Below are 19,717 nucleotides of genomic sequence, written 5' to 3' on the forward strand. Positions count from 1 at the left end.
GCCAACAACTGGAACTTTTAATCACCTGCGTTCAGAATGACTGCCAGCATAAGTAAGATTGTTAAGTGAGACAACCTAAATCATATAAACTGGAACAACCACCTCAGTAATGGGTCAAAAAGTCCAACCACTAACAGATTGAATTAGTTTAGAAATGTTATGTTTGTGTGTCATAAGATTAATCAACATGCAAAAACAGGTATTGAAACAAACAATTCTGAAATTCAACCTGCAATAGAGCATGCTGGGAAATGTGATAATGATGGGCATGGTTGAGTGGTTTTGAGCAAACAAGTTAATAATTTTACTCAACAAGCTTGTTCAAATTCAGCTCACTTCAAGGATAATTTTTTGAATCAATGTACAACTGTAAGGCAACCAGCTGCAACAGGATTGGGAGTTTGCTCAACATTTGGGCATATAGCTGAACCAACATACAGTGCTGCCTTCCAAAGGCAAACATGAATTTCACATTTTACTCAAAAGGTTTTTTTAAATTCAGCTCACTTCGAGTTTGTGAGTGAACAAACTTTAAAGGGTGACTGCTCTTCCTGAGTTGGCCTCGTTTTAGATTTGGCTAATTAAGAAAAGATAGCAGCCATGACTGAATTTAAAACGTAGGACATGATTTGACGTGGATGTCTCCTGTGTGTTCACAGGTGGGAAAAGTTAGCTAAATGATTTAGCCAATTAGCTTCAGCCGGTTGGTATGCGACCATAGCGAAATTGGTTTCACTTTGGATAGCCCATCTCTGGGTATAGTTAGCGACGGTCAATAAATGACAATGTAAATAGGACAGCATTTTCATGTTGCACATATTTTGTTGTCTCATTAAATGCTTTCAATTTTTGTATATTAATTTCTACAATTTCTAGTTGGTTTGAGGTCATTGAAATCTGGAGCTATTGACCTTGTAAAATATTGTCCCATGTACACTGTGTAATTTACTGATGGTCCCTAACTAGCTCCATAGGGATATCAAATGTCAAACAAAATTGACCATGGGCATTATGATCAGATCACTTGCAGCTGCACTGGGAATTGAAAATTACTTGTGTACTGTCAGCTGAGGACAGAATTAAAATAAACACAATCCACAGAAAACTGTTACTTACCCTTTCTTCTATGACATACTATTTTTCCTATCATCTCGCAAATCTCAGTTTTGGACGAGACTTTATGACCAAAATTATCCTATGACACTAGAATAAATGTTTTTGACTCATATTGATGAAACATAGGCAATTTTCAAAATGGGAAGTTGCTTCTTAGGGGCATCTGCTCTTTAACACATTTGCTCAAATGCTTGTCCATTTGAAGTCCACTCAACTGGCAGAATAACACTGATTAAGCATTTGGTAAAAAATATGTTTTACAATGCAGGAGAATGACGAATCATGACATTGTTGTATTTACTTTTGAATATTAACTGTTTGTTTTCTAGACAATTAAATAACGTGAGAGTCATAATATATTTTATTTGTACAAAACTATCACAATAGTGTGTAAAGTCAGTAAAGCAGTGTGACCATTCTAGAATCTAGAGGTAAATCTGCCACTGTCTGGAGGTCTGGAAGGCCATGGTGGGTTTGGGACAATGTGGCTCAGAGTCAGACTGGAAGACAGTGAGGTGTCCATGGCTAGCTGCTCCCTCCTCCTCTATCCATTGCAGCAAGGCCTGAGAGAGACAAGTCACCTCATTATACTGTACCTTGGGAAATAGATTTGCAACCAGGCTACAGAATATAGTAGTGTATCAAAGTTTATGCAAATTATGTGCTTACCTTGCGGAGGCAGAGTGGGCAGGGGTCCATGGGCTGGGTGTCTGACTCCTCCAGGTGGTTGGAGCCCTGCATGACACACTGCAAATATTTGCCCTATCTCATGGGTGACCGTCAGGAAGCAAACATAGGGTAGGAATAGACATAAATGTGGAAGCAGCAAGTAGCCTAGCAGTTAGAGCATTGGGCCAGTAACCGAATGGTCGCCAGTTCAAATCAACAAGCTGACAAAGTGAAAAACCTGTCAATGCTCCAGGATCTGTAATTGCTCCACCTCGAAGGAGTGGAGTGACATGAGAGAACTTAAGGTTGAACACCAGGCAGGCTGTGGCATTCTGGATAAGTTGCAGGGTTTTGATGTTCCCACCTAATCAGGGACTTATTTTTACCTGGGACACCAGGTGGGTGCAATTTAGTATCAGGTAGAAAAGAAAACGAGCAGGACCTTGTAAGGTAAGATTTGAATACACCTGTTCTAGCGCATTAACCAGCAAGAGCGACTCACTGCTTTGATTTTTGCAGAGAACTAAAGGATGTTGTCCAGGGTCATGCCAAGTTTCTTTGCACTCTGGAAGGGGGACACCATGGATTTAGCGACGTTACCTCTTATGCCGGAGCTCCAAGGCACGCACAGCAGTGTACTTAGAAGCGGTGTTCCGATGCCTGCATCACTTTATCAGAAGCACGTGATCAATGACATCCGGAGCTTTGTTTAGTCTAACAACCACCTGATTGGATTGGTATTGGTTTGGTAAAAGACTATGCTGCGCACACGCTACGTGGTGGTAAGTCATCTATAATAATTTGGCTACTCTAAATTATTTTGACCAGCAGGTGCCACTAGTGTACACTGTGTTGATTGATTAAAGCCTTGAGTAATGAACCTTTTTGACACACTTGGCTGGAAAACCTCAACGCTTCAGGAAGCTTTGTTTCCCCATCACTGTGGAGTTATCAACCGTGGTGGAAAGGTCTTGGAGTGGGCAGGCCTTTCCCGAGAGGAAGAGCAGCTCCATTTTTTCGAGGTTGAGCTTAAGGTTGTGGGCTGACATCCAAGCTGAGATGTCTGCCAGGCACACAGAGATGTGTGTTGCCACCTGGGTGTATGAAGGGGGAAAGGAGTAGAGTAGGTGAGTGTCTTCCGCATAGCAATGATAGGAGAGGCCATGTGAGGATATGACAAATGTTAATTTATTTCAGTATATTTTGTACTCAAAGTGACCCTTTGGGGGCCATTGCACCTGGAAACATCCCCAAAGGGGAACCCTGGCCCATGCCCTGGGTATGCCATGAGGTGGTTTCTCTCACCTGTGTGGATCTGTAGGTTGCGTGAACTGCAGTTGACCCTGAATGCACAGACCATGGCGGCAGTGGTCACCGGAGGCAATAGCTTAACCATCAGCCCAAAGAAGGCCTGGCAGTAGTCCCTCAGCCACTCCACGTACTGGCCTGTCTCTCCCTCCCCATAGGAACCTGTGAAATAACCCATAGATGGGTGAAATCAGCTGAATGGTACCACTCAATGTTTAACCTTGCATATCCTCTCCCACATAGCTCTGTAAAATGGGTTCAATGGAACATTCTGGTGTTTGTACTGTAGCCCTGAATGCTGTTTCTGTGGTGTTTGTGCCTGGCTCAGAATGCAAGTAAAACTAGGAGATCCACTGGTAGTGTAACTGGAATAAGCAATTTCATAAATGTGTGAAGCGCAGTATCGGTTTGCTCCTCATTACACACCACGGACCAAGAAATATTCTTTACATCAACAACATAGGAAGCACCACAACACTTCTTGTATGACCTTTTTAAGTGGACAAAGATTGATGCAGGGTCGCAATAAATGTGTTTGCATTATTCATGCATAAGGAACTGGAAGACAGTGAGGTGTCCATGGCTAGCTGCTCCCTCCTCCTCTATCCATTGCAGCAAGGCCTGAGAGAGACAAGTCACCTCATTATACTGTACCTTGGGAAATAGATTTGCAACCAGGCTACAGAATATAGTAGTGTATCAAAGTTTATGCAAATTATGTGCTTACCTTGCGGAGGCAGAGTGGGCAGGGGTCCATGGGCTGGGTGTCTGACTCCTCCAGGTGGTTGGAGCCCTGCATGACACACTGCAAATATTTGCCCTATCTCATGGGTGACCGTCAGGAAGCAAACATAGGGTAGGAATAGACATAAATGTGGAAGCAGCAAGTAGCCTAGCAGTTAGAGCATTGGGCCAGTAACCGAATGGTCGCCAGTTCAAATCAACAAGCTGACAAAGTGAAAAACCTGTCAATGCTCCAGGATCTGTAATTGCTCCACCTCGAAGGAGTGGAGTGACATGAGAGAACTTAAGGTTGAACACCAGGCAGGCTGTGGCATTCTGGATAAGTTGCAGGGTTTTGATGTTCCCACCTAATCAGGGACTTATTTTTACCTGGGACACCAGGTGGGTGCAATTTAGTATCAGGTAGAAAAGAAAACGAGCAGGACCTTGTAAGGTAAGATTTGAATACACCTGTTCTAGCGCATTAACCAGCAAGAGCGACTCACTGCTTTGATGTTTGCAGAGAACTAAAGGATGTTGTCCAGGGTCATGCCAAGTTTCTTTGCACTCTGGAAGGGGGACACCATGGATTTAGCGACGTTACCTCTTATGCCGGAGCTCCAAGGCACGCACAGCAGTGTACTTAGAAGCGGTGTTCCGATGCCTGCATCACTTTATCAGAAGCACGTGATCAATGACATCCGGAGCTTTGTTTAGTCTAACAACCACCTGATTGGATTGGTATTGGTTTGGTAAAAGACTATGCTGCGCACACGCTACGTGGTGGTAAGTCATCTATAATAATTTGGCTACTCTAAATTATTTTGACCAGCAGGTGCCACTAGTGTACACTGTGTTGATTGATTAAAGCCTTGAGTAATGAACCTTTTTGACACACTTGGCTGGAAAACCTCAACGCTTCAGGAAGCTTTGTTTCCCCATCACTGTGGAGTTATCAACCGTGGTGGAAAGGTCTTGGAGTGGGCAGGCCTTTCCCGAGAGGAAGAGCAGCTCCATTTTTTCGAGGTTGAGCTTAAGGTTGTGGGCTGACATCCAAGCTGAGATGTCTGCCAGGCACACAGAGATGTGTGTTGCCACCTGGGTGTATGAAGGGGGAAAGGAGTAGAGTAGGTGAGTGTCTTCCGCATAGCAATGATAGGAGAGGCCATGTGAGGATATGACAAATGTTAATTTATTTCAGTATATTTTGTACTCAAAGTGACCCTTTGGGGGCCATTGCACCTGGAAACATCCCCAAAGGGGAACCCTGGCCCATGCCCTGGGTATGCCATGAGGTGGTTTCTCTCACCTGTGTGGATCTGTAGGTTGCGTGAACTGCAGTTGACCCTGAATGCACAGACCATGGCGGCAGTGGTCACCGGAGGCAATAGCTTAACCATCAGCCCAAAGAAGGCCTGGCAGTAGTCCCTCAGCCACTCCACGTACTGGCCTGTCTCTCCCTCCCCATAGGAACCTGTGAAATAACCCATAGATGGGTGAAATCAGCTGAATGGTACCACTCAATGTTTAACCTTGCATATCCTCTCCCACATAGCTCTGTAAAATGGGTTCAATGGAACATTCTGGTGTTTGTACTGTAGCCCTGAATGCTGTTTCTGTGGTGTTTGTGCCTGGCTCAGAATGCAAGTAAAACTAGGAGATCCACTGGTAGTGTAACTGGAATAAGCAATTTCATAAATGTGTGAAGCGCAGTATCGGTTTGCTCCTCATTACACACCACGGACCAAGAAATATTCTTTACATCAACAACATAGGAAGCACCACAACACTTCTTGTATGACCTTTTTAAGTGGACAAAGATTGATGCAGGGTCGCAATAAATGTGTTTGCATTATTCATGCATAAGGAAATTAATTTCCATTGGTCCTATCTATGCTTGGCGTTAGCCCAAAATAAGATAGCAGTGTTATTAAAAGGCTTATTGAAACATTCAATAAAATGTTTAGGGAAGTTATAAATCTCCAAAGAACCTATAATACCTGTTCTCAGAGCGCTAATAAAACCTCCAAGGAAAACTTTCAAGGAACCAGAGTAAAACGTTCCTGCAACTGAAAAAAATAAGTCCCAGACAAAATGTTAACTTCTGTTCTCAGAATGTTTGGTAAAACCTATATATTTTTTAGTCAGGAAATGCATGACGTCGTTCCCACAACCAACGCGAAGCAAAAAACATACGTTCCCACAACTTCCAAGGAACCAAATGTGCTAGCTGGGAACGCCTCCGGACTTTTTTGTTTTTAAAGCTGCACTATGCAAAAATCATATAATTCAGATACGCAAAAATCAAATTATGGCCCCTATAATTCTAGAACTGGTGGAGGAATAAAAGTAACTTCTAAATGTCAACTTTTGCAACCACCAGTAACACATACAACACAAAATGACACAGTCATTATTTTTCGTCGGTGACCCAGGTAGATAGAACAATGAGGGTTAGTTCTAAAAAATATATTTGGTATTATATGTGATTTGCAAAAGGTACTATAGATTTTGCAGATGGCATTCGGTCGATTTCTGCTTCAAGTGGATCGAACGTCATCGAACGTCATGTAAATACTATCAGCTGGGTCTTTTTCCTAGCAGCAGCAGCTCACTCGCTAGCTTGGATTCCTGGTACTGTACTTCTTTCGGATCTGTCATTTCACCAAGACGGAATGATAGTCTAATTTGAGATCAGTCAAACTCAACACTCGAGTTAAATTGACGGTTTGAAGGAATCTCTCGTTTCGTTATAGTTTAGCCAGTTTGCTATACTAGCTTGTTAGCAAAGTAGCGTAGGCTATACGTTAGCTAGCTAACAACGGTGAACGGTAGCCAACTCTAGCAGAGAGACACTGGAAATAGACTTCATTGCATAAGGTTAACTGAGAGAGAAGCTAGTTTACTGACATAATTAGCATCCATATTCTGGGACAGTGAATGATCAATTCTCAACCAGTCAAGAGTTGTTACCTTGCTAACCAGGGCAGGGAGGCTATTCAACAATATAACGTTAGCATTCAGATAGTTCAGAATGCCCTGACTGAGCTTGTGCGGTAAGTTTGGGGAGAGCTGCTGTGCGTTCGATAATAGATTTTCTGCCAGGCTGAAAGCTTCCAGGGAGAGGAGTTGTTTTCATTCAGACGTGTCCAGGGCAGGGGCCTTAACGAACGTCTTTCTCACTAAAAAGAAGCCATAGACAATCGTCTCCCAAATGTTGACAGAAAACAGGTGAGTTTCTTTCTTAAAATAACGCCTTATTGAATTACTATCGACCTCAGTGACTGTTCGGCTACAAGAGAGACAAATACAGCTAACTGATCTCACCGTATCAGTTTAATATCTCACTTGGTGGTTTTCTTCCCTGTGTACTGATCAATAAGTTGTCATACCCATGGCTGATAATTTGAGCACGTCTGCTCCTGTAACTAGGCTGTGTCTGAGATCGCCTATTTCTCTATTTTGGGTACTTGGCGTTCTCTCACACATACACCTGCTCTCTCAAAATAGTCCTAATAATATATGCCATTTAGTAGACGCTTTTATCCAAAGGGACTTACAGTATACATTTGAAGTGTGGGTGGCACCAGTGGGAATCAAACCCATGGCCTTTGTTGCAAGCACCGTGATCTTCCGACTGAGCCACACAGACCACAGACTTCCTCTCTTTCACTCTAAGATGGTCACTCTCTCACTTTTTACTCCCTGGCCACTCTCACTCTCTCACTGTGTACAGGAAGCGGCGGCGTGGTGGAGACAATGAGGGGGACCAGCTGAACCCCCAGGCCAAAAGGTCAGGAGGGGGGCAGGAGGGTCACGTCATGGTGTCCAAGCTGGGCCAAGACGTTTGGGACTCTGAGGTGACAGAACACACACACATACTTGTGATGGTTTGGGCAACAAGTATTTTCTGTAAGTCATACCTGTTCTTCTCTTTCTGTCCTCCAGTCGTCCAGCAGTGACAGCAGTAGTGGTATCAGTAGTCCTGAGAGGGCAACGGGAGGAGGTAGCACATACACGAAGAACCGCACATCCCAGGGTCTCCTCAGACCCTTGCCAGAAGACCCTTCCATTTCCTCGTTGAGTCTTTATGGCAACGACACCCCCTATGACCACATCAACAGTGTCCTGAGGGAGGCCCACTTCAGCAGTCTGCAAACCAGAGGTCAACCAGGATCTACGTGACATCACCCCACCCCAGACCCTTGTTACCCCACTGGAACAAGCCCCTGGGTAGGATCCAGGAAGAAGTTGCCCATAGGCTCAAATCTAGAATAAACGTACCCCAGATTTGTGTCCAGGAGCAACTTCATCCTACCTGGATTCAGGATGTGGCAAAATATCCTTTGGGCTCTGGACCCAATCCATACCATTGTCCCTGTGCTGTACACCTTGAAATGTGCCATACATAAAGCACACCTACATATCCAATGGCCCACCCACTGTGGTACTACTATATGCAGTATGTATGTACTCCAGCACTTTACTGAGGGGTCTACTATTCTGTGGTGGTCTCCTTACATGAGTGAGTTGTTGGACATTATCATCGCCACTGGTGCTATCTACTACAGACAGACATATGAGTGTCTTAAGTGCTTGCTGTAGCCTAATTAATAAAGTGAAGCACTTTATCCTGCCTGTTATATTTTCTTGTCTAGCCCAGTACTTATCATGCTGTTTCTATGCATAGCTGAGTGTGAGTTGGTGTTGATTAGTCTCTGTGGTTACTTTCTATTTTTTTATATATATTTTTTTTAACCTTTATTTTACTAGGCAAGTCCAGTTAAGAACAAATTCTTATTTTCAATGACGGCCTAGGAACAGTGGGTTAACTGCCTTGTTCAGGTGGGCAGAACGACAAATTAGTTGTTCTTTTGATTACTAGCCCAACGCTCTAACCACTAGGCTACCCTGCCGCCCCAAATCATCACATTGGCCTTGAGGAAATCCAGAAAGAGAATTTCAAGCCACACTGCCAAGCTTCTTGCACTGATAAGGTGAGGTTATTTGCAGAATAAAGGCTGAAGTTTTGGTTTGTCCTTGTGGACACATGTCGGCAGGTTTCTGTGGAACTGGCATTTCCAGCAGCTGCAGTGACCATGAACTGCTCACCCTTCCACCACGAAAAAAGTAGAGGGAACCATGAGTACACTCACTTGCACAGAATACATTTATCTATGACAATAACAGGCCACATTCTCCATTGTTCAGGGGAGTGAATTGAACATTACAGAATGTTCCAATGGAAATGGTATTTTTTTGTTTCTCTCTACCACATTGTTTAATGGAACACACACCACTCAATAGTATATGCCTCAGACCCAGGGGTGTGGGTCAGTCTGTGGGAAGGTCAGTGGGTTCACTGTAACGAGACAAAATCTACATTTTGCCATACCTCTGCTATTTTCCAGATACCATCACAAACATTGAGTTGCAGGGGCCTTTGAGTTTGTTTTCATACAGCCTCCAATAACCTTTTCTTTATCCTTCCCTGTGCTGGGATCATCTAGGCACATCACTGTTGTAGCCAGTCACCCTAGGAAAGTAAACAACAAAACAAAGTTGGGAGACTGACATCTCTGGTCATATTGAAAAATGTTTGGCCCTGTTTGAAAACTTTGAAAAAAGCATACTTTCTTCCTCTCTTCAAGTAAAGTCACTGCTTGATTACTACACTATCCACAAGGGGGCAATCTATACCTAGACTTAAGGATGGCTGCAGTCATCAGCCCTGTCAAGTGACAATTTCGCAGTGTATGTACTTGTTCAGTTTGAAATTGCTATGACACAATTTATTATGTTACAGATGTCTGCGTACAGTAACGCCACTTACTCCAGCATTAAACTGGAACTGCAGCCCCATCAGGACATCCCTGATATCAGTAGTGATCTGAACAGTTTAAGTGGGAAGTTTACATACACTTAGGTTGGAGTCATTGAAACTTGTTTTTCAACCTCTCAACAAATTTCTTGTTAACAAACTATAGTTTTGGCAAGTCGGTTAGGACATCTACTTTGTGCATGACAAAAGTAATTTTTCCAATAATTGTTTACAAACAGATTATTTAACTTATAACTCAGTTTCCAAACGCCTGAAGGTACCATGTTCACCCGTACAAACAATAGTACACAAGTATAAACACCATGGGACCACACAGCCGTCTTACCGCTCAGGAAGGAGATGCGTTCTGTCTCCTAGAGATGAACGTGCTTTGGTGCGAAAAGTGCAAATCAATCCCAGACAACAGCAAAGGACCTTGTGAAGATGCTGGAGGGAACAGGTACAAAAGTATCTAAATCCACAGTAAAACGAGTCCTATATCGACATAACCTGAAAGGCCGCTCAGCAAGGAAGAAGCCACCGCTCCAAAATCACCATAAAAAAGCCAGACTACGGTTTGCAACTGCACATGGGGACAAAGATCGTACTTTCTGGAGAAATGTCCTCTGGTCTGATGAAACAAAAATAGAACTGTTTGGCCATAATGACCATCGCTATGTTTGGAGGAAAAGGGGGAGGCTTGCAAGCTGAAGAACACCATCCCGGGGGTGGCAGCATCATGTTGTGGGGGTGCTTTGCTGCGGGAGGGACTGGTGTACTTCACAAAATAGATAGCATCATGAGGATATATTGAAGCAACATCTCAAGACATCAGTTAAAGCTTGGTCGCAAATGGGTCTTCCAAATGGACAATGACCCCAAGCATACTTCCAAAGTTATGGCAAAATGGCTTCAAGACAACAAAGTCAAGGTATTGGAAGGGCCATCACAAAGCCCCGACCTCAATCCTATAGAAAATTTGTGGGCAGAACTGAAAAAGCATGTGCGAGCAAGGAGGCCTACAAACCTAACTCAGTTACACCAGCTCTGTCAGGAGGAATAGGCTAAAATGCACCTAACTTATTGTGGGAAGCTTGTGGAAGGCTACCTGAAACGTTTGACCCAAGTTAAACAATTTAGAGGCAATGCTACCAAATACTAACTGAGTGTATGTAAACTTCTGACCCAGTGGGAATGTGATGAAAGCTGAAATAAATCATTCTCTCTACTATTATTCTGACATTTCACATTCTTAAAATAAAGTGGTGATTCTCTAACTGATCTAAGACAGGGAATTTTTACTAGGATTAAATGTCAGAAATTGTGAAAAACTGAGTTTAAATATATTTGGCTAAGATGTATGTAAACTTCCCACTTCAACTGTATGTGTCCAGGGCAGAGAAAGGAGAGGTCCAAAACCTTCTGTTGCAGCACGGGACTAGAGCTGACGCCTACTTGTACCACAACTAGTCTTCATGTACACACTTTTTATTCGGGCTTTGCTTGTCTGATTCAAGTCAAATATTGATCATTTGTTAGAAATGGATAGTTCAGGATGAATAATGTAACATTGAACTATTGAGTCATTCATTATAACTTGATACCACTGCAGTTTACATTTCCTCTGTTTGTGTGCATTTTACTATTTGCCTTAATGATCCCAAGACCCAGCCAGAAGTCTGACCCCTAAAACAAAGTATCCATCCAGGGTATTTTAGAGGATTGGATCCACCTATGATGATAGATGAGAGCTGCCAGTAACACTGTAGGGAACGGTCCTAATGGCTGTTACCTAAAGGCCCCACCAGCACAGCAGCCAGCCACCTCTCTGTCTGGGCTACAGAGCACCAGAGATTAATTCATCAGCCACATGACTAATGACCTCGAGCTGAAAGACATGGACTTGATTGAGATGCACCATTTTATTGCAGCACCTGAATTCGAATTTGGGGTTGGGTGTGACTCACCAACACAATAACACATGTTTTTATGGAGCAGAACATCTAAACAAATCAATTCTTTGTTAGCAATTTAACTTGTTATATTTACAAGCTTATGTTCCCCAAAATGTATGTATTTGTTAGGCAATAGACCTCTGTGGCTGTTATTTCTCTATATGTATCTTGTTACTTACAACTGTACCTAAACATATGTATTTGAATTGTATCTTACAATGCCATCAAGTAACTTGATTTGTACTTCAGTAATGCTGCTTACCCTGACTTTGAATTCCAGACAGAAACTGGCCTTCAACTAAATAGTCTCTGGTAGAATAGAATAAAAAGTGAATGATTTTGATAAGTAATACATGACTGCATTGCATGAACATGTGGATACAGTGAAGACTGTGTGGACACTGACCCTGTCCCACTTCTATTCACAACCATATTCCATTTATTTTGCTGAAGAGTCAGGGAGATGTTTTCACATTAGTTTGTATGAGTCGGTAGGAGTTGGTGTGTAGGAGTGTACCTAAATGATTGTGATGTCACCGTTGATCTTTGAGCTGCTGTCATGTCTTAATTAAGCATTACTAATGCCACCTAGGCTTTGGTCACTTGTTGGTTAAGGCTACTGGTCTATGAAATGTAACTGCTATATAAACAGTAGACTGCTTTTCAATAGTGTTTTATTTTTCCTACATTTTTCACATTCTTTTTAATTTTCATTGGCAAAGCAAAGGTTAGGTTTGTAAAGCACATCTGGCACAAAATCCTTAAAAGAAGGCCACATGAAAAGTCAGCAGCTTTACACACATTACACACCCAACATTGTTTTCATGGAAAGAAACACTTGTACACATTAACGTATTGTTCATATCATACATAAATTGTTCTTATCTGCATAAAAAATGACATGTACACATTTAACAGTAACAATGCTTTGTTTGTTCTTAAACTATGCACTGCACACATTGTAGACCTAAACAAACCAACGTGTCACAAACAACAATATGATAATTATGGAATAGTTTTGTGAGACAACAGCATGTCCTGCTGCAGGCATTGAGGTGGACTTGGGGTTTTGAAAACAGTATGGGTAATAATGGAAAATAAAACTTTATTAACATTATAGTACAACAGACATGCCACAAGTACAAGAACACCAACTTCCACACATAACTATGAAATGTTTACCAGTACTAACTCAAAGATCATAGCTAGTCACTGATCATCTCTGCTATAGGTTGTACCATGGAAACCTGGCTTCCAAGTTTGATTTGATATTTGCCTAGATCTGCTTAGGCTGTCTCCGGTCAAGGTGGAGAGGCTATATTGACCTCTATTAGGAGACCAGGAGACTTAGGCTACTGTACTGTATGTGAGTCCTGGGACTGCTAATCTGTGCCTTACACCGCCCACACAACACGCAAGCCTTAGCCAGCCTCACATGTCAAATCCAGTGTAATTAAGTCTGTGTCTGCCGGTGTGTAAATCTGTATGTGAGTGTCAACACGTGTGTGAGTATAACTGTCTCGGTGTTGTAGAATCATCTCGAATTAGGTCAATCAAAGCCTTTCCTTACACGAACAGCCAAACAAAACATGACAAGCATTACACGTAACATGTACAGTATGCGTCAAATCAAGAACATGAATCTGAACAAGTCACAGACAGACTGAGACAACCATCCTAAGACTCAGTCTCAGACAGCCGGTCCTGGCATAGCTCTAGAGGCAGTTTGGCTGCTCCACCACCAAACACCTCCACGTCACTGTCCAGCCAGGACACCACGTTCCCGGGGGTGTAGGAGGAGCAGTTGGCCATGGTGAGGATGTCGGCTGGCTTCAGGACATTGTCCCAGATGTTAACCTGGCTCAGCTCACCCACAAAGGCCTGCGTGGCGTCAAAGCGCCCGCCCACTATGTCCTGTTGAGGCCATAAACGACAGGCCTCGTTAAAAACAACAATAATAACATCATCCTCCTATTCGCTGTGTACCACCAGGCTCAACCTGTCACACTCAAGGATGCTGTACTCTCTAGACAATGTTTTGCTTTCAAGTCACTGATGGTTAGAATTTTATTAGCGATTGGGCTATTCATATTTGGACTACACTCTACAGCACGGTTTCCTAATAGGTAGCCACCCCCTTACCATCTGCTCAAGGGTTGCTATTCAGCTGTGGTCACCAACCTTTTATGAGTCAAGATAACTTTCTGGGTCCAAAAGCAAGCCGATATCTACCACTCAGATGTATTTATTTAAACAGGACTTACAAACATAAGCCTATGCAACATTAACATATTCAAAACAGTTCTGTAGCAATAAAGTTTGTGCAGTAGGCTATAGGCCCAATTATTATCACTGCATATTGGCTATGCTTGAATTGCCCTGCCAATGTTGTTCTTCTCAGACCATTTTGAAATCATATTTCAACATGTTAGGTAACTCAGGTAATAGATCATTTGTCGTATTACTTGTGAGGCACAGCTGAGTGTACATCATCATTTGCTTTTTTAATTTTACTGGACTGATGGCCTGCATCTGATGGTCAGTCTGAGGGGAGGGAGCATCTGATGGTCAGTCTGAGGGGAGGGAGCATCTGATGGTCAGTCTGAGGGGAGAGAGCATCTGATGGTCAGTCTGAGGGGAGGGAGCATCTGATGGTCAGTCTGAGGGGAGGGAGCATCTGATGGTCAGTCTGAGGGGAGGGAGCATCTGATGGTCAGTCTGAGGGGAGGGAGCATCTGATGGTCAGTCTGAGGGGAGGGAGCATCTGATGGTCAGTCTGAGGGGAGGGAGCATCTGATGGTCAGTCTGAGGGGAGGGAGCATCTGATGGTCAGTCTGAGGGGAGGGAGCATCTGATGGTCAGTCTGAGGGGAGGGAGCATCTGATGGTCAGTCTGAGGGGAGGGAGCATCTGATGGTCAGTCTGAGGGGAGGGAGCATCTGATGGTCAGTCTGAGGGGAGGGAGCATCTGATGGTCAGTCTGAGGGGAGGGAGCATCTGATGGTCAGTCTGAGGGGAGGGAGCATCTGATGGTCAGTCTGAGGGGAGGGAGCATCTGATGGTCAGTCTGAGGGGAGGGAGCATCTGATGGTCAGTCTGAGGGGAGAGAGCATCTGATGGTCAGTCTGAGGGGAGGGAGCATCTGATGGTCAGTCTGAGGGGAGAGAGCATCTGATGGTCAGTCTGAGGGGAGAGAGCATCTGATGGTCAGTCTGAGCCCAGGACTCATGGTCATGGCTAAGCTACTATACAATTAAAATCTGTGAAAACCTGAGGATGCAGTTTAGTAAACCAAGAGTAAAATAGGTAAAAATATTTTACATACAAATAATATATACTACAGATAGGAGGCACTAGCCAGCAGATTCACCTGTTCCTGCCCCAGTATGATGGCTCCTCCAGGCTTGATGGGGTGCCAGGGGGCCAGGTTGTCCCCTGCCCCCAGCCTCTGACCATCCTGGTAGGCTTCCCACAGACCATCCCTGGTGGTCCAGGTGATACAGATGTGGTGCCACCTACCGTCACGCACCGCCAGAGGCAGCTGAGCCACCTGGACAGGTAACAAAATAGCAGAGAAGTGTAAGGAAGGTAACAATGCTTACAAACAGAAAGAAGAAGTGCATATTAGAGGGAGAAAGGTTAGGGTTTGGTAAAGGTCGTATAAAACACCAGACACTGTTTTAGACCATGCATGCAAAAACCAAAAATATGCAACCTCATTAAAGCCAGATCTAGTTTAAAAGTAAGAACTAAGACTCCTGTCAAGCAAGGTAAGCTCCCCCTCAAATATCAGCACTACTGATGAACACAGAGAGTCTTTTAGAGTGCCCATACCTTGTCATTGATGAGCAGTTCTATGGGGTTGTTGCCCCACTCGATGAGCACAATCTCATTGGCCTGTCCTGGCACCCCGTAGGAGAATGGGGTGCCTATGCCAGGGCCGGCGCTGGACCGGAGCCACATGCAGAGCGTGAAGGCGTACATCTCAGGAAGGCTCTTGGTCATGCGGCCGTACAAGTAGTTAGTACGCAGGGGGAGGACCAACTTAAACTGCTCAGGGGACTTGAAACCACCGCCACCTACAGAGAAAGCAATGGGAGAGCTGTCTATGAAGTCAACTCTATACTGTATACGCAGTATGCATGTAGTAAGACAGTAGAAGACAGGGTTTCCCAAACTCGGGCCTCGGGACCACAAGGGCTGCACATTTAGTTTTTTCCCCTAGCACTACAGCTGATTCAACCTGTCAACTAGTCATCAAGCTTTGATCATTTAATTCAGCTGTGTAGTTAGGGCAAAAACCAAAACTTGCACCCCTTGGGCTCCCGAAGACTTAGTTTGTGAAATGCTGGTATAAGAGAACAAAATGCTAAGCCAATGTTTGTCAGATTTGATCTAAAGCCTCAGTCTTCTACTACTTCTACTAGTAAGTGAGTGACAGTTAGTAAGCAGGTAAATTGAAAGTAGATTGAATGACTCATTGTGTTTACAATATGTGAGTCTTCCTGTTTCTGCTGCATGTGTGTGTACTCCTGTCATCTGATTGTGTACACAGACGTTTGTGCGTTTTATTTTTACCCGGTAAGGTGACTGAAAACACATTATCTTTTACAGCAACAACCTGGGGAATAGTTACATGGGAGAGGAGGGATAAATGAGCCAATTGGAAGCTGGGGATGATTCAGTGCCCATGATGGTCAGGTGGGGAATTTAGCCAGGACACCGGGGTTAAGACCCCTACTCTTACAAAACGTGACATGGGATCATTAAGGATCCGCCCCTTTTTTTAAATTTTAGCCTGAAATGACATACCCAAATCTAACTGTCTGTAGCTCAGGTCCTGAAACAATGAAATGCATGTTCTTGGTACCATTTGAAAGGAAACACTTTGAAATGTGTGGAAATGTGAAAGGAATGTAGGAGAATACAACATAATAGATCTGGTAAAAGATAATACAAAAAAGAAAAAAAAAAGTTTTTTGCCTTTTTTTGTAACATCATATTTGAAATGCAAGAGATAGGCCATAATGTATTATTCCAGCCCAGGTGCAATTTATATTTTGGCCACTATATGGCAGCATTGCATGTAATATGTTTTAGACTGATCCAATGAACCATTGCATTTCTGTTCAAAATGTTGTATCAAGACTGCCCAAATGTGCCTAATATGTTTATTAATAACTTTTCATGTTCAAATAGTGCACTCTGCTCAAACAGTAGCATGATATTATTTCACTGTAATAGCTACTGTAAATTGGACAGTGCAGTTAGATTAACATGATTTGAAGCTTTCTGCCAATATCAGATATGTCTATGTCCTGGGAAATGTTCTTGTTACTTACAACCTCATGCTAATCACATTAGCATATGTTAGCTCAACCATCCCGTGGAAGGGACACTGATCCCAAAGAAGATGAATGACCACATAGAGACAGGATACCCATTTAACATCCCATCCAAAAGATGGCACCCTACTCAGGGCATTGTCCCCTACCTACCATCCAATACCATTTCCATCAGCATCTGGTCTCCCATCCAGGGACCAACCGGGACCAACCCTGCTTAGCTTCAGAGGCAAGCCATGCAGGGTGGTATGCTTCCAGTCATGTGTGAGTGGGTCTGTCATATATTTCCAGTTATTTACCTTTCTCCAGCTCGTTAATCCTGGTCAGCAGGGAGTTGAGGGTGCTCTCAGTCTTCTGCCTGTGGGCTGCGGTCTCGTTGTAGAGCAGAGACTTCTCTTCCTCCAGGTTGTTGACCTTACTGAGAAGCTGTTTCTCCAGATCTCCCAGCCTGCTCTGCAGCATGTCTCTGAGTTCGCTGGGGAATGACGTTCCCGATGTGTTGGCTCTCTGCTGCTGTTGCTGTGGAGGAAGATGAAGATGTCACAAAACAATTAAATAAGTGGAGGAAACGCAAGTTGGTCAAAGACAATCAGCAGAGGTTTATGCAAAGAGTGTAATTTTCAAAGATCATTGGCTGAGTGGAAATCGAGTGCACTGTGTGTAGACCAGTATGTCTTCAAAAGGGCCACATAAACTGACAAGGGAAAACTGGAGGGGACATTGACAGGAAAGTTCTTCAAAGGGAATCTTTTTGGATCTACAGGCTCAACACACTGTCTCCTCTTGGCCTTAACGAGGAGTTAAACGTAAAACCGTTTTTATAGTTTCAAAATGTCCAAACGATTGTCTTTTTTTAAAATCCTAATTGAATATTGTATGTGTATATATATATGTATATTACTGTAAATATTGATCACATTCCTTGTGCATGAACATATAATTTGATAGATTGAATGTTAATATTGGGAACCTATGTTATATATTTTTTACCTCCTGTTTCAGGAAGTGATGTCATTGAGTACTGCCCCTATATATAGGACCTTCCACCCCAACCTGGGACATGGATGCCTGATGAAGGCCTAATGTTCGAAACATTGTTATAAATAAATATCACCAGGGAGCTTGAGCAGCAGTGTGTGGTGTTTTCCTTTCTATTTTCCATCTTTGTTTTTAGCTCATCAAACATGGGACCAACACTTTATTTGTTGTGTTTACATATTTTGTTCACTGTAGTTGTTACTGTGCCATTAAGAGGAAATACAACATTTGTTGATTAAGGTGACATAGGGAACTTAATCACTGGAGGGTAAATGAGATAGAAGGCTAATCCATTTAGGGTACGCCTCCACATGGTGGCAAAAATAGATGGATAGGCTACAGGTCAAAATAGGAGCAAAGTTAATGGCTACTCAACGCTGACCACAGGAACCGGTGTTTACTTTAGATTCAATGACTTAATAAGCAGACAATCAAGCAAGGGCCAACAATGTAAAACAAACATTAGGCCTATTTCAGATGTATTTAATTCACACCGATCATTTTCAGCATTCCCTTTCCATTATTTAGGAACCAGAGTCATGTGGTTACTATCCACTCATGCGCCTTACCTCTAGGTTTTCTAGTCGGTCCTTCAGACTCTGCATGGTCTTCCCGAGGTTGTCGATTGTATCATTGGGATCTCTGGGTAAATCTCCCATTGTGTTCTGGTTATCTTTGCTTTTACTCCAAGATCCACCGTTATCATACTTCCCTCCATCTGAGGCAGACTCACAAAGGGAGAGCTTTGCGGTCAGCTCGTTTATGGTCCCAAGTTGGTTGACTATATTCTCTTTCTGTTGGAGAATCGTTTCCCGGAGCTGCATGACTGTGTTCCTCAACTCTTCCTCCTGTGCCGCTGCGTTGGGTTCGGGACCTACGGGGACCAAACAAGTGTCGGCGCCGACTGGGATGACTCGGCATAGGAGCCGGGTTCCCGTGCCCGGGGTGTCATCCTGTCCACGTACAAGCTTCCCATAGCCCAGTCCCAGTGCGTAAAAACACAACAATCTCAAAAGAAATAACATACCTGCGGCAGTATTTTGGTCGTTAAGCTTTAGTGAAATAAGGTTATTGGGTAATCGCGGGGACACCTAACCGATGATTAAGCGTTTCAAATCCGGTGCGTAAAGCACACCGAGAAAGCGGTGTCTACTAGAATCTTCTAGGAATACCATAGTCAATCTCGGATTAATCGATATATTTAGTTTCAAAACGTTCTCAATCCATACGACAGAAAATTCTGAAAAATAAAGTTTTAGGAAATGGTAAAACCACCTGAAGTCTGGGTTTACATTAAGTATCCCTGGCTTTACGCACGTTAGTGCTGAAAGGACAGCGACCGTGTGTTAAGAAGAATACCTTCAGACATATGGCGCGATTGGATTGGTTGTAGCATGTTGACGTAACTACAGTCCATAAAGGTAGGGTCTGTATGATGGACAGGTAATTTTTGAGTTGTGTGTTTACCTGGTACTAGATTATCATTGACCAATCAATTGAAATAGATGAGCTAAACAATGTCCACTAGTCCAACATTCTATATCCTTAGAAAAACAATAGTATTAAATAAATTAGGAAAAGGCTTCACATATATGGTTCAGTTCCATCAAACCTGTACTGGCAGGCTCTTTATCCAATAGCCTAATAACCCTGCGCTTAGACGGTTACTTCCTCCAGTTCCTGATTGGAGGAAAGTTTTTGACTTACATGCTGCTGGGGCCACGGGTGAAAGGATAGGTAGTT

General features: G+C 43.3%; 2 protein-coding genes and 1 long non-coding RNA gene across 3 annotated transcripts; 1 reads left to right on the forward strand and 2 right to left on the reverse strand.

The window, feature by feature from the left end:
• Nucleotides 1-1,454: 1,454 nt before the first annotated feature.
• Nucleotides 1,455-2,879, reverse strand: LOC149974333 (uncharacterized). The gene is made up of 2 exons (XR_016489300.1): nt 1,786-2,879; nt 1,455-1,679 (listed from the first exon to the last, which is right to left on the reverse strand). It is a non-coding gene; the product is annotated as an uncharacterized LOC149974333 (long non-coding RNA).
• Nucleotides 2,880-6,197: 3,318 nt separating this feature from the next.
• Nucleotides 6,198-8,447, forward strand: LOC110499222 (protein VCF1). Its single transcript, XM_021576214.3, has 3 exons — nt 6,198-7,047; nt 7,553-7,676; nt 7,765-8,447. Exons 1-3 carry the CDS (start codon nt 7,031-7,033, stop codon nt 7,999-8,001), a joined length of 378 nt encoding a protein of 125 aa, XP_021431889.1. The 5' UTR covers nt 6,198-7,030; the 3' UTR covers nt 8,002-8,447.
• Nucleotides 8,448-12,249: 3,802 nt separating this feature from the next.
• Nucleotides 12,250-19,346, reverse strand: LOC110499213 (neuronal pentraxin-2-like). The gene is made up of 5 exons (XM_021576200.3): nt 18,544-19,346; nt 17,236-17,455; nt 15,426-15,670; nt 14,962-15,141; nt 12,250-13,506 (listed from the first exon to the last, which is right to left on the reverse strand). The coding sequence occupies exons 1-5, from the start codon at nt 18,997-18,999 to the stop codon at nt 13,270-13,272; spliced, it is 1,338 nt and encodes a 445-aa protein (XP_021431875.1). The 5' UTR covers nt 19,000-19,346; the 3' UTR covers nt 12,250-13,269.
• Nucleotides 19,347-19,717: the final 371 nt, after the last annotated feature.

The sequence above is a fragment of the Oncorhynchus mykiss genome, chromosome 20 (genome assembly GCF_057628025.1).
Source record: "Oncorhynchus mykiss isolate SJ-2025 chromosome 20, ASM5762802v1, whole genome shotgun sequence".
Classification (NCBI taxonomy): domain Eukaryota; kingdom Metazoa; phylum Chordata; class Actinopteri; order Salmoniformes; family Salmonidae; genus Oncorhynchus; species Oncorhynchus mykiss.